The 13,882-nt window shown below is 43.2% G+C and overlaps 1 protein-coding gene across 1 annotated transcript in view; it reads right to left on the minus strand.

Moving 5' to 3' along the window:
- hepacam2 (HEPACAM family member 2) overlaps positions 1 to 13,882 on the minus strand; it is a 105,518-nt gene that overhangs the window by 35,113 nt on the left and 56,523 nt on the right. Inside the window, exon 5 of the mRNA XM_080216815.1 lies at positions 8,138 to 8,263. Within this exon, the coding sequence (XP_080072941.1) occupies positions 8,138 to 8,263 (126 nt within the window). The remainder of the gene's footprint in view (positions 1 to 8,137; positions 8,264 to 13,882) is intronic.

Consider the following 13,882-nt stretch of genomic DNA (forward strand, 5'->3'; position numbering starts at 1 on the left):
ACTTAGCAGGTCAAGCAGCATTTGTAGAGAGAGAAACTGCAGGCCAGGTTGACCTGCTAAGTATTCATTTTATTTTAGACTTCCTACAAATGATGAAAGGTCATCAACCTCTCACATTGGGACTTTAGGTAGAAACAATGTCAGGGGTAGACCTGCCTCTGTTGGCCGAGGAAGGTCTGACAGAACTTTATGGTTATCAGGCAGTTAACTGCCTGAGGTCGTGGCTTCAGACCCCATGAGAAAGGATGGTCAAAGAACTACAAGCCAGTCAGAAAGCCAGCAGCTCTCCAGTCTGAGCACCAGCACTGACAGTAGTGACTACTACTGATAATAAAATTAATTGGCTGCTTAGGGTTACAATTGGCCCAAGAATGGGTGGGCTGCCTGAGAGCTATACTACACTGTTAAAACATCAGCAGAGGTGGCACGGCCTCCTCTTGCAATCCCATCTCACTTTACATTCTCCTGATACCAACTTGCACCTGGGGCGGGGAAGGAAAGTAATCGCAACTATTAAATATTTTTCTCTTTCTACAAATGCTATATGACCTGTTGAGTGTTTTCTACCTTTACTCCTTATATTGGCAGTGGTTTTGTGTTTAGTCTAAAGTCTGCCATCGGAGTAATGCTCAAAACAAGGAGAATGTGCATTGTTATTGCAGTTTTGGACATCTTCAGGTTTGTTTAGTGTTATGATGTGGCAGACATAATTGCTGGGCTGACCAAATCCCAAACAGAAACTTAGGTAAACTATGACAATGATTTTTAATTAGTATTTTGTTATTAGGAGAAGATGCATGTACTGAAGTCAAGAGTTCAAAATCCAATACCACTTCTAGAAATTTAAAATATTAAATTTAAACATTTATAAACAAACGATTATAATTACAAAGTGAAGAATTAGTTTTACAATAACTTTCACAAAAAAATTGAGGAAAGATTGAAAGTTGTGTTAGAGAGTGACCATGTGAGATCCTAATGGGAGCTTTCATAATAATAAGAACATAATAAGAAATAGGAGCAGGAGTAGGCCATCTGGCCCCTTGAGCCTGCCCCGCCATTCAATAAGATCATGGCTGATCTGTCGTGGCTCAGTTCCACATTCTCGCCCTCTCCCCATAACCCTTAATCCCCTCTCTTATCAAAAACCCATCAACCCGCGTCTTAAAAATATTTAGCGAGGTAGCCTCCACCACTTCAACGGGCAGAGAATTCCAGAGATTCACCACCCTTTGAGTGAAGAAGTTCTTCCTCAACTCTGTTCTAAACCGCCCCCCCTTTATCTTGAGGCTGTGCCCCCTAGTCCTACTATCCTTTCTGAGTGGGAAGAGTCTCTCCACCTCTATCCTACCCATCCCATTCATCATCTTATACGTCTCAATGAGATCTCCCCTCATTCTTCTAAACTCTAACGAGTACAAGCCTAGTTTATTCAGCCTCTCCTCATAGCTCAACCCCCTCAACTCCGGCATCAGCCTAGTAAACCTCCTCTGCACTCCCTCCAAGGCCAAAATATCCTTGTGTAAGTACAGCGCCCAAAACTGCACACAGTACTCCAGCTGCGGCCTCACCAATGCCCTATATAGCCGCAGCAAGACCTCCCTACTTTTATATTCAATCCCCCTCGCTATGAAGGCCAGCATCCCATTCGCCTTCCTGACCACCTGCTGCACCTGCAAGCTGGGTTTTTGCAACTCATGCACAAGGACCCCGAGGTCCCTCTGCACCGTCGCCTGCTGCAGTTTTTCTCCACGTAAGTAATAATCCTTCCTACCATTATTCCTACCAAAGTGGACCACTTCACAGCTCTGTCTGTGCTGAGAGGCTGTGAAAGAAACAAAGTGAGCCATCTCCAGGAAACTCAGAGGAGCATCCATTTGTTCCAGAAAGCAGGATTTTGTATAAAGCCTTGGATTTCCATTGTGGAGTGAGAGGGAGAGTGAATCCCTGTGAAATGCCTCTTCTATAACAACAGGTGTGCCTTGTGGTAATATTACTGGATTTTTTAAATAGATTATTTATAGAGACTATTGCCTTAAAATGGTGTTTATTGGTGTGTTTAACTAAGTAGAAATATTTTGTGGAAACTATTGTGAAACTAATTCTTCACTTTGTAAAACACACACACACACACACACACACACACACACACACACACACACACACACACACACACACACACACACACACACACACACACACACCTGTTTTGCAGTATACTTCAGTAACGCTGAAAACAAAATTATGGGAGCAATTCAGATCAGAGGGACATCATTGCAGGGATCATGGAGCTGGCCAGTGATTGTGCTGACTCGCGATTGCTAGGTCAGCAGTGATAGATTGGTGCATGCACAGTGGTCCACTCAGTGCTATGCTGCAGCCCTCTCTAATGGGAATAGATCCTGCCCATAGCTTTTTCACAAGATACACACTAGTGACCTCTGCAGTGCACAGAGTGTGGGAAATTCATTTTGAATTACTCCAGTTTTTACTCAAATTCCCCACTTAGAATTGTTTTGGGAGAATCCTACCCTACATTTTTTACATATTAGTTTCTGTATTCACTGTTAATTTGGCTGGAAACACATTTGCTTGCAAATTCAAAAGGTTGTGTGTTTAAGCCACGAGTTCAAGACACACACAATAAAGTCTGGTCTTGGAAGTGTTATTCTTTGACCGCTTAGGTGGACATTAAGGGAACCATGGTATTACTGGAAGATGAACAGAAAGTTTCCCTACAGCTAATATTTTTCCCATGACCAAAGTCAGAACACAAATCAACTGATTATTTATCTTGTTTGCTGTTTGGGATTTTGTTATGTGTAAACTGGATGCTGCCTTTTGTATACAAAATAGTGATTACAACTCATAAAGCACCTGGAGCCATTCTGGCAGTGCTTTATAATACATTGGGATAGAAAATTGGACATATTTTTATGAATGGCTGCGCTAAGACCTATTTTCAGCAATTAGCATCATTTCCCTAAGTGACACCCAAAGGTTTTGCAGGCAACCCTGGTGGCCAATTGAAACAAGTGTTTGGCTATTTATATACATGCATGGCAGCCACTTCAGGGCTCAATCCCTACCTAAAGCAATGTTATCCTCCCTATTTACTTTTCAGCAAAACACTCAACTAACTGCTCTCCCTAGTTACACCTTTCATTAACTGCAAGTTACCCAAAAGATTCTGCCACGAAAATTCTGTCCGAAATTAAACACCACCCTATCACACTTTTAGTCAAATTTCTTTGGTTTTCAACTCCGATATATAACACTTAAAAAATCCTCCATGACCCTGTCACTCCTGTTCTTTCAATTCCAGTTTCCTCTTCATCAATCCCCTCCCTCCACATTTGGCTCCATATCAGTCAACAATATCAGATCAATTCTATCCCAAAATCTCTCCATATTTTTACTCTGCCACCTTCAAAATTCTTCTCATAACCACCTCTCTGACTGTGCCTTCAGTCATCCTGCACCCCACTCCACCCTACCCCAAACCTCTTCCCATCACTGCTTCATTGTAATCTCTGGAAAGACCATTTGGCTTCATGGAAGATGCTATACAAATAAAAGTTATTGATAAGGCAACAGTATTATACTTGGCTGTTCACAACTTTTTGAGCCAAGCTATCCTCAGGGGACTGACAATGTTCTTAAATGTTTGCACCAAGAATTGCTGGATTGCTTTGGAGAGGTTTTTCTGAAGCTGGGTTATATTATTCTGTTCGAGAAATGTATGTTTTCAGTATTCCAGAATGCAGCTGTGGTTTCTATTGACAAGGAGGACTCAATAATACCAAAAGTAAACAAGGAATTTTGTAGATAGCTGTAGCTTTTAAAACATTTACCAGATTTTTGTATATCTGATGAATTTGGAAATCCATGAATATCAAAGAATGTACAATTAGCTTGACACAGGGATTGTGCTATGTGATTATCCTGCAGCTGATGGAATGGTGCAGGCAGCACAGAAGCAGCTCATTGCTATGATAGTGATGGGCAGCCTCGCAAAGCACACTGCTGAGTGGCAGTTAGCGAGTCCAGGTTTGTGTGAGACCAGCAGCAATTAAAACTAGCCTGCGCCTCTTCAAGGGGAGGCGCAATCTGGCTGTAGCAGGGGCTGGAACAGGCTGAGTGAGTGTTTCTGATGAGGAAGAAAGAGAATAAATGTAGCAGCAAGCTTGAGAAAAGGCTCCCATGTTCACCAATGCAGCTTGAGAGGCCATAGTGCAAGAGCTGGAAAAGGGGAGAGTTGTTCTTTTATTCGCAGGGGGGGTCAGGAAGCCCTTCAACATACACATTCAGGGGAATGGGAGTAGATAATTACATCAGTCAAAACTAGGAGTCTGGCCCTGAGAACCTGAGTGCTTTGCCAGGAAAGGTTCAATGATCTTACATGAATAGTCAAACTAGTAAATGCATTTTTTAAATGATATCTCCGCTCAAGTGCATCAGCAAGCTTAGAAACTGCTCCAAACACCACATCACACCCCCATCACTTATCCATCCGCAAAGATAACTCATGCCTAACAATTATATGCTCCATATCACCCTTACATACTTAGCACATCTACAGGAATCAAACTCATATTTCTCAGCTTTGATATTCTTCCAGTTATTCACCTGCAGTGGGCAATTCACCCAAATGCATTGCAACACCCTCACTAACAATCTTCCTGCTTTCTTCCGGGGCATGGTAGTGATTCTTTGATTCATGAACCTCCTGTCCCTTCTCGGAGTAACAGCGTGCCTGCTCCCACAACTGCCACTTATGCTGAGATGATGCAGCCCAAATCCAGAGGCTTAAGACTAAAAGCTGCTTGAGGAAATCGTCCAAGGATGTCTGTGGTCTCCCCTACTGAAAGTCAGCAGCCTTCCACCTGTTATGCTGCAGCCACTCGGGTAGCACAGTGCAGGATTACTATGCAAGGCAGAAAGACTGTAAGGCAAGCACTAAGGAAAAGCACAGGAATGACTGATTGCCCATCCTTATTGGAGTTAAAGTTGGTATGAAATAGCACATTTGTGCTGTTTATTATTTCTAGAGTTCGGGCAAGAGGAAACTGCAATTCTTCATCATAGACATGGTTAGAAAAGTGTGGAACAGCAGTGAGGGGGATCTTTACCATGGAAACTAGAGAATGATGAGACACTAACTGACTGCTGGTCTGGAGTCATGATGTCCCAGATGCCTCCTCCCTTCCCCTTCCTCCTGAGGTGATTACATCAAACGTTCTACCATCTTGATTGCCAGATTGTGAAAGACGCTGTACATCACCACTTACCAGTCCATACTGTAGGGCTCCCATAGGTGGTCTAGGCAGTGGTACGTTGTCTGAGCAAATAACTTGCTCCATCATGCTCTTGGTCAGAGCATGGCTCTCACTGCAGAGTCACTATTACTGTGTGGTTGGGGGCATGCGAATCATTCACTACACACAGAACCGGTAGCCCTTGTTGCCGATCAGCCACTCTCTACTTAGACGTGAAAGCTCAAAGGTGACAAGAGCAGCGCAAGATAAAAACACTGTGCTAACTGCCAAGAAGGTGGGTGTTGATCAACATGATGGACTGTTCTTGAACACTCACCAATTGCACATTATGGGCATGGAACCCTTTCCAGTTTCCTCATTAACATGTGATACCCACAGAAACATAATTGAACACACAACTATTCTTGCGAAGTCCACTGTTCTGGCAAAGTGACATGTTTTCTCCTCCTGCTTCACTCTGTTTAAAGTCAGCTGTCCTGATGTACAAAGCTTCAGTGACCATCCTGGTGCAGAGAAACATTGATGATTTTGTCAGTCCCGCATGAAAGCACCCTCCAGTGTAGAAACTGAATGTCACAGTAACCTCAATGGCCACCAGCATCCTTAGTATGCTGGCTGGTATGTGGTCCAGTTTGAGGGGGAGGCACAGTTCAGTGTTCAGGCACTTGGTGAAGTAGAGTTGCTGTAGATATCAGTGCTGGTTTACGCTCTCTGAAGCCCCTACATGATTAATACCTTCTGTTGAAAGCCCTCATCCTCCTCGCTGTGTGAAATGCTTCCCTAATGCAGTCCATGGCTTGTAACAGCCTAAAAGGACCTGTAACTATAGTCCCACCAAGTCTGCATCGACTCAATACTTCTTTCTAAGAAGTATCTCTGTGCAACCCTCTATTCCCTGCCTATTAATGTATCTGTCAAGATGTCTCTTAAATGTTTCTATTGTATCTGCTTCTACCCCCTCCTCTGGATGCACATTCCCAGCACTTACCACTCTCTATGTAGAACCATAGAAACCCTACAATGCAGAAGGAGGCCATTCAGCCCATCAAATCTGCACCAAGAACAATCCAACCCAGGCCTTATCCCTGTAACCTCACATATTTACCCTACTAGTTCCTCTGACCAAGCATCCTGGGACACTGACGGGCAATTTAGCATGGTCAATGCACCTAACCCACAATCTTTGGACTGCAGAGGAAACCAGAGCACCCAGAGAAAACCACGCAGTCACGAGAAGAATGTGCAAACTCCACATAGACAGTGACCTAAGCCAGGAATCAAACCCAGATTCCTGGGGCTGTGAGGCAGCAGTGCTAAACACTGTGTCACCATGCTGCCCCACGTAAAAAGCTTGCCTTTCCCATCCCTTTTCAACTTTCCCCATTTTACCCTAAACCGATGTCTGCTAGTAATTGATCTGTGTGAAATTCTTGGGCATTTGTTTTGGAGTTTCTTAAGTAAGGCAAAGGGTTTCAGGACATATCAGACACAATTGAACAAAACAAAGAAAATGGCTGAATAGAAGCATAAAAGGTCCATGAATCACAGAAGGAAAAACAGTAATGCAATACAATATACTTCGTAAATGAAAGGCCAACATTTTACATTGCACAGACCATGTCAGCAGTGATTCAAACAATGGACAAGCTAATTAACCACACAAACTCCAGGGTGAAATATAAGTTTTGCCTGATATGGAGGGCATTAACTATGAGGAGAGGTTAGAGAAACTTGGTTTGTTCTCACTAGAGTGACGGAGGTTGAGGGGAGACCTGATAGAAGTCTACAAGATTACAAGAGGCACGGACAGAGTGGATAGTCAGAAGTTTTTTCCCAGGGTGGAAGAGTCAATTACTCTTAGGTTTAAAGTGCGAGGGGCAAGGTTTAAAAGAGATGTGCAAGGCAGAATTTTTACCCAGAGAGTGGTGGGTGCCTGGAACTCATTGCTGGGGAAGGTAATGGAAGCGGATAAGGTAGTGACTTTTAAGAGGCATCTTGACAAGTACGTGGATGAGATGGGGATATTGTCCCCAGCAGGGTAGTAGGTTTTAGTTAAGTTGGGCAGTATGGTGCAGGCTTGGAGTGCTGAAGGGCCTGTTCCTGTGCTGTAATTTTCTTTGTTCTTTGTTATTACACCATAATTTGACTAGCCAATGGCCAAATGCGAACCATATGAATTATAAACAGATTGCAACCAGCCTTACATATAGAAGTAACAACACCTTGGACAAGAATTCTATGAGAATCTACCCATTTTATTTTTATTGCATTTCCAACTATAACAATGTCTCTTCTTCTGTCTTGAAGATGCTGCCTTGTGTCAGTTTTTGGGACACAATGCACCAGCTGCCCTTCAATAGCTAACCCAATTTTCCACTCTTTATGTTTGGATCCAGACAATGAATATCAGCAAGGCTGGCTGCAGAGTGTATCATCACCAAGCTTGGCCTTGTTCTGACCCAAAATACAGTTTCCAGCAAGAGGAACTACATTCAGGTTGATGTTGTTTTCTCCTCCTTCACTCCAAAGCACTAAAGTTGACTATAATGCTCAACTACCATTCCTGATTAAATCAGCAAAGGCATTACAGACACAGAATTCTTCATGACCTGTGCACCTTGTACTACACCAGGTAATATATTTGTCCACTAAAACCATTACAGCAGCTGTCAAAGTAAAATTGCTTTAAACTTTTTTAAAAAATAGAGGCAATTCATTGCAAAACTTTAACTAACATTCTGAAGTAAATGTTACAGTAACAACCTAGAAATATGGAAATGTTTCCGAGTGTCAAATGGGTGACAAAGTTCAGTAAAAATGCCACAAAATTGATCTTGATTTTAATTGATAAAGCATACCTTTTCGAGGATAATATTTTCTCAGGAGAAAGTAAAGCAGTATACAAACAATCAGTGTCAGTGACAGTCCAACAATGATTCCCAAAGAATGAAGAGAACTTCCTTTTTGTTTCTGTTTTTCTTGACCTGTTGGGGGAAATTCATTATACAATCAGAAGACATTAGCTAAATCTTCTTACTTGGAATCACATAATATAGGAACAGAGTAAGTCATTCACACCTTCGAGCCTGCTACACCATTCATTATAATTATGGCAAATCATCCAAACCAATAGCTTGAACATGCCTTTCCCCTATATCCTTTGATCCCCTTCGCCCCAAGCACTATATGGAACTCATTCCTGAAAGCATACAATGTTTTGGCCTCAATTGTTTTCTGTGGTAGCATATTCCACAGGCTTATCGCGCTCTCGGTGAAGAAATTGCTCCTCACCTCAGTCCTAAATGGTTTATCGTGTATCCTTAAATTATGACCCCTGGCTCTGGATGCCCCTGATGTGGATACATAGAACATAGAACATAGAACATAGAACACTACAGCACAAACAGGCCCTTCGGCCCACAAGTTGCGCCGATCACATCACCTACCTACCTACAGACCTATCTATAACCCTCAATCTCATTAAACCCCATATACTCATCCAGAAGTCTTTTAAAAGACCCCAGTGAGTTCGCCTCCAGCACCACTGACGGCAGCCGATTCCATTCACTCACCACCCTCTGAGTGAAAAACTTACCCCTAACATCACTTCTGAACCTCCCTCCCCGCACCTTAAATCTGTGTCCTCTCGTAGCGACCATTTCAAACCGGGGAAATAGCCTCTGAGAGTCCACCCTATCTATTCCTCTCAACATTTTGTAAACTTCTATCAGGTCGCCTCTCAACCTTCGTCTCTCCAGGGAAAAGAGTCCCAGCTCCCTCAACCTAACTTCATAAGGCATGCCTCCCAGTCCAGGCAACATCCTTGTAAATCTCCTCTGCACCCTCTCAATAGCTTCTACATCTTTCCTATAGTGAGGCGACCAGAACTGCGCACAATACGTGGATAAAAATCGGTTGGACTTAAACCTGGTGTTGTCAGACTTTTTCTGGATGCCCCTGCCATCAATAATGTCCTTCCTGAATCTATCTGTTTAGCCCTATCAGAATTTTATAGGTTTCAATGAGATGTCTCCTCATGCTTTGAAATTCCAGCACATATAATCCTAATGGACTCAATCTCTCCTCATACGTCAGTCTCACCATCCCAGGAATCTGTCAATGTAGAATTCGGAACAGGTAATGCCTAACTCCACCCCACCTCACCACCTCCTCCCCTTCCCCAAAAATAGTGCAACAATTGACAATTCTGGTAACATTCTGTGCTTGTCAGTTTTACTCCAAATAGTAATGTTGATAAAGAAGAGGGAATTGAAAATCTTTTGGGGGAGTTTATGCTACATTACCACCTGTAGGAAAGACAGGGCAATTAAAAAGCCCTTTCCTCAAGCTGAAAATTTCATCAAAATGAAATCAAAATGTGAATCTACTATAATCAGGTCACACCCTCAAAAGTTGATCCTCAAAATTTAGACCTGTTGCTTTTCGTCCCATCAGATTAACAATACTGTGGATTTTCATTGCCCATTATCAATAGACAAACTCTCCTGAGCAAATCTGTATTGCACACTCATCATTTTTGTTGATATGTTATAACAATACAAGTCCTACAAACAGCAGATAAGCCATTAAGATTAACTGCAGTAGTTGTTGTTTGTGCATTATTTTCCTCTGGACTCATTAACATTGTGCCATTTAGCACATTTGCGAGAGGGTTTGAGCTGCAATCCAAGGTATGTAGGTACCTTAAGATGACATATAGACTTCACTCTACGCAAATCCATAGCCATGTCAAGCAATACTGATTTAAAAAATAGGAAGTTTTTGGACAATTAGATCTATTTTTAATTGCAGTTACCTCACAGTTGCCCTGATTATTTTGTCCAGAACACTTAAGTTCAGTTTGAGGCTGAGTGGATGCAGCATTATTGAGTAAAGCAGATATCACTATGGCGATCCTGCATTCACTGATTGCAGAAAAACATTACCAACAATGAACACCTGCTGTCTCTATTTACTTTTACCATACACCTGCCCTGCAACATGAAGCCTTAATGAAAGCAAAATGTGAAGGTGTGAAGAGTGCAGCCCATTCATCGCTGGCAGTCAGTTTATACAGTACAATTTTAATGAATACTGGCACAATAATGAGATCCCAGTGAGTCTGAAATATTGTTTCATGCAATTGTTTCACTAAGATAATTTTTTTTTTGTTGAGAGCTAACTGAAATAAAGCAGCCAAGTCCAGTGAACCAGCTGAAAGAATTCAGAACAAGGTAATTTTCATCACCAAATGCAATGGGACACAATATGGAATGTTGCTCAGTTACCAGAAAATAAAGCATATCCCAATCCTCTCTATTTTATATGTGTGTACCTACATCATCTTTCAAGGCAAAATGAATTTGCACCTTGAGAAGCTGAGAAATAAAGTTAAGGAAGATGTCAGGTCATTGCCTAATTCTTAGCCAGGTGTTGGTAATCATGTTATAGTTGCCTTCATTACTGGATGAAAAAGGAAAAAATTCTCATCTGGATGTTACTCAGTGTTGGTGGCTTTGAAGAACAGGATTGGGCACAGCTGTTACGCAGTTGTTAGCATTCTGGTCAGAATCATATGCTATCACACAACACTTCATTTGGTATGTTGCAATAGAGTATGTGCCACTTCAGTCCCATTTTTCATGCTTAAGACTTAGAATATATCTCAGTCAGATTTTCTTATTCTCCTCATCAATTTGCAGATGTGGACACTGCTGGCAAAGCCAGTGTTCTTGTCTATTCCTAATTGCTCTTCAGAAGGCAGAGGTAATTACTTACGCAAGGATATTTTGGCTTTGGAGGGAGTGCAGAGGAGGTTTACTAGGCTGATGCCGGAGTTGAGGGGGTTGAGCTATGAGGAGAGGCTGAATAAACTAGGCTTGTACTCGTTAGAGTTTAGAAGAATGAGGGGAGATCTCATTGAGAGATATAAGATGATGAATGGGATGGATAGGATAGAGGTGGAGAGGCTCTTCCCGCTCAGAAAGGACAGTAGGACTAGGGGGCACAGCTTCAAGATAAAGGGGGGGGCGGTTTAGAACGGAGTTGAGGAGGAACTTCTTCACTCAAAGGGTGGTGAATCTCTGGAATTCTCTGCCCGTTGAAGTGGTGGAGGCTGCCTTGCTAAATATTTTTAAGACGCGGGTTGATGGGTTTTTGATAAGAGAGGGGATTAAGGGTTATGGGGAGAGGGCGGGAATGTGGAACTGAGCCACGACAGATCAGCCATGATCTTATTGAATGGTGGGGCAGGCTCGAAGGGCTAGATGGCCTACTCCTGCTCCTATTTCTTATTATGTTCTTATGTAAGCTGTCCACTTGAACTGTTGTAGCCAGATGCTGCTAGGGATGGAATTCCAGGATCATAAGCTAGTGACAATGAAGGAATGGTGATATAGTTCCAAGCCACTATCTGTGTGACTTGGAGAGAAACTTGCATGCGATGATGATCCATGCATCTGCTGCCCTAGTACTTCTAGTTATAAAATTCACAAGTTTGGATGGTGCTGTCCAAATGCCTTGACTAGTGATTACGGGACATCTTGGTAAATGGCTCACTGCTGTGTCGGTGATGAGTGAGGTGCTGAGAAAATAAGATAGAATCATAGAATCTTAGAAAAACTACAGCACAAACAGGCCCTTCGGCCCACAAATTGCACCAATCTTATCTCAACCTACTAGGCTTACCTATAACCCTCAATCCTATTAAGTCCCATGTACTCATCCAGAAGTCTCTTAAAAGACCCTATCGAATCTGCCTCTACCACCACCGACAGCAGCCGATTCCACTCACCCACCACCCTCTGAGTGAAAAACTTCCCCTGACATCTCCTCTGTACACACTCCCCAGCACTTTAAACCTGTGTCCTCTTGTGGCAGTCATTTCAGCCCTGGGAAAAAGCCTCTGAGAGTCCACCTGATCAATCCCTCTCAACATCTTATACACCTCTATCAGGTCCTCTCTCATCCTTTGTCTCTCTAAGGAGAAAATGAGCTCTCTCAACCTATCCTCATAAGGCATGCCACCCAATCCAGGTAACATCCTTGTAAATCTCCTCTGCACCCTTTCAATGGCTTCCACATCCTTCCTGTAATGAGGTGACCAGAACTGAGTACAGTACTCCAAGTAGGGTCTGACCAGGGTCTTATACAGCTGCAGCATTATCTCCCGACTCCTAAACTCAATCCCTTGAGTTTTGTCTGAGAATATGTAGTCCTTTTGCCTGTTGTTGGAGCTGCATTTATCCAAGCAAATGGAGAGTATTCTCCTCAAGGTATGACCTAACCCCCAGGGAGGGGGACAAATAGTCCCTGGGGGAGAGGGACAGGACCAGGCAGGGCCCTGACACTGCCTCAGCACTGCCATTAGCACAGGTTGGCACTGCCAGGCTGGCATCCGACCTGGCAGTGCCAACTTGTTCCGGGGGCAGTGTTGGGGAGGACCCTAATGAGAGCCTCATGGGGAGGACTCATTTATTTTTGGTGGGGCGGGGGAGTGGACATTGGAGCAGTGGGCATGTCAATGATCACCATTTAGATGGGGGCAAGTGTCTGGTATGACAAAAAAGACAAAAGGGGTGGCACAGCTGTATTGTGGTTAGCACTGCGACCTCACAATATCAGGACCCGGGTTCGATTCTGACCTTGGGTGACTGTCTGTGTGGTGTTTGCACATTCTCCCTCTGTTTGGGGGGATTTCCTCCGGGTGCTCCCAATTCCTTCCACAGTCCAAAAATGTGCAGGTTAGTGGATTGACCATCCTAAATTGCCCCTTAGTGTCTCAGGATGTGTGGGTTAGTTGTATTAGCCAGTGTAAATACATGGGATTATGGGGATAGGGCAGAGGGTAAGATGCTGAGTCAGTGCAGACTCAATGGGCATAAAGGCCTCCTTCTGTAATACAGGGATTCTATGATTATCTATGATTCAATTCTATTACACTCCTGTCTTGTGCCTTCTAGATAATGGAAAGGATTCAGGGAATCAAAAGGCGCAGAATTCTCCACTGCAGAATTTCCACCCTCTGACCTGCTCTTCTAACCATAGTCAATTGTACTTGTCCAGTTAAGTTTCTGGTCAATGGCAACTCCCAGGCTTTTGACGGGTTTCCTCCGGGTGCTTTGGTTTCCTCCCACAGCCCAAAAGACATGCTGGTTAGGTGCATTGGCCATGCTAAGTTCTCCTTCAATGTACCTGAACAGGTGCCAGAGTGTGGTGACTAGGAGAATTTCACAGTAGGTTCATTACAGTGTTAATGTGAGCCTACTTGTGACTGATAAATAAACTTTAACTAACTTTTAAACCAACAATGGCAATGCCACTGAACATCACAAGGAGATGGTTAAATTCTTTTTTGATGGAGATAGTCACTGCCTGGCATTTGTGTGATGCACATGTCACTTACCACTTGTCAGCCCAACACAAAACTGCAGACCACACTGGATATGGACACGGACTGCTTCATTGTCTGAGGAAATGTTAATAGCACTGCAGACTGCAATCTGTGAACAGTCTTAATTCTGACCTTGTGATGGAGGGAAGGTCATCAATGAAGTAGCTGAAGATGTTCAGGCCAAGAGCACTGCCTATCTTTCTTTGCGCTG

The sequence above is a fragment of the Carcharhinus amblyrhynchos genome, chromosome 2 (assembly GCF_965287045.1).
Source record: "Carcharhinus amblyrhynchos chromosome 2, sCarAmb.v2.hapA, whole genome shotgun sequence".
NCBI lineage: Eukaryota > Metazoa > Chordata > Chondrichthyes > Carcharhiniformes > Carcharhinidae > Carcharhinus > Carcharhinus amblyrhynchos.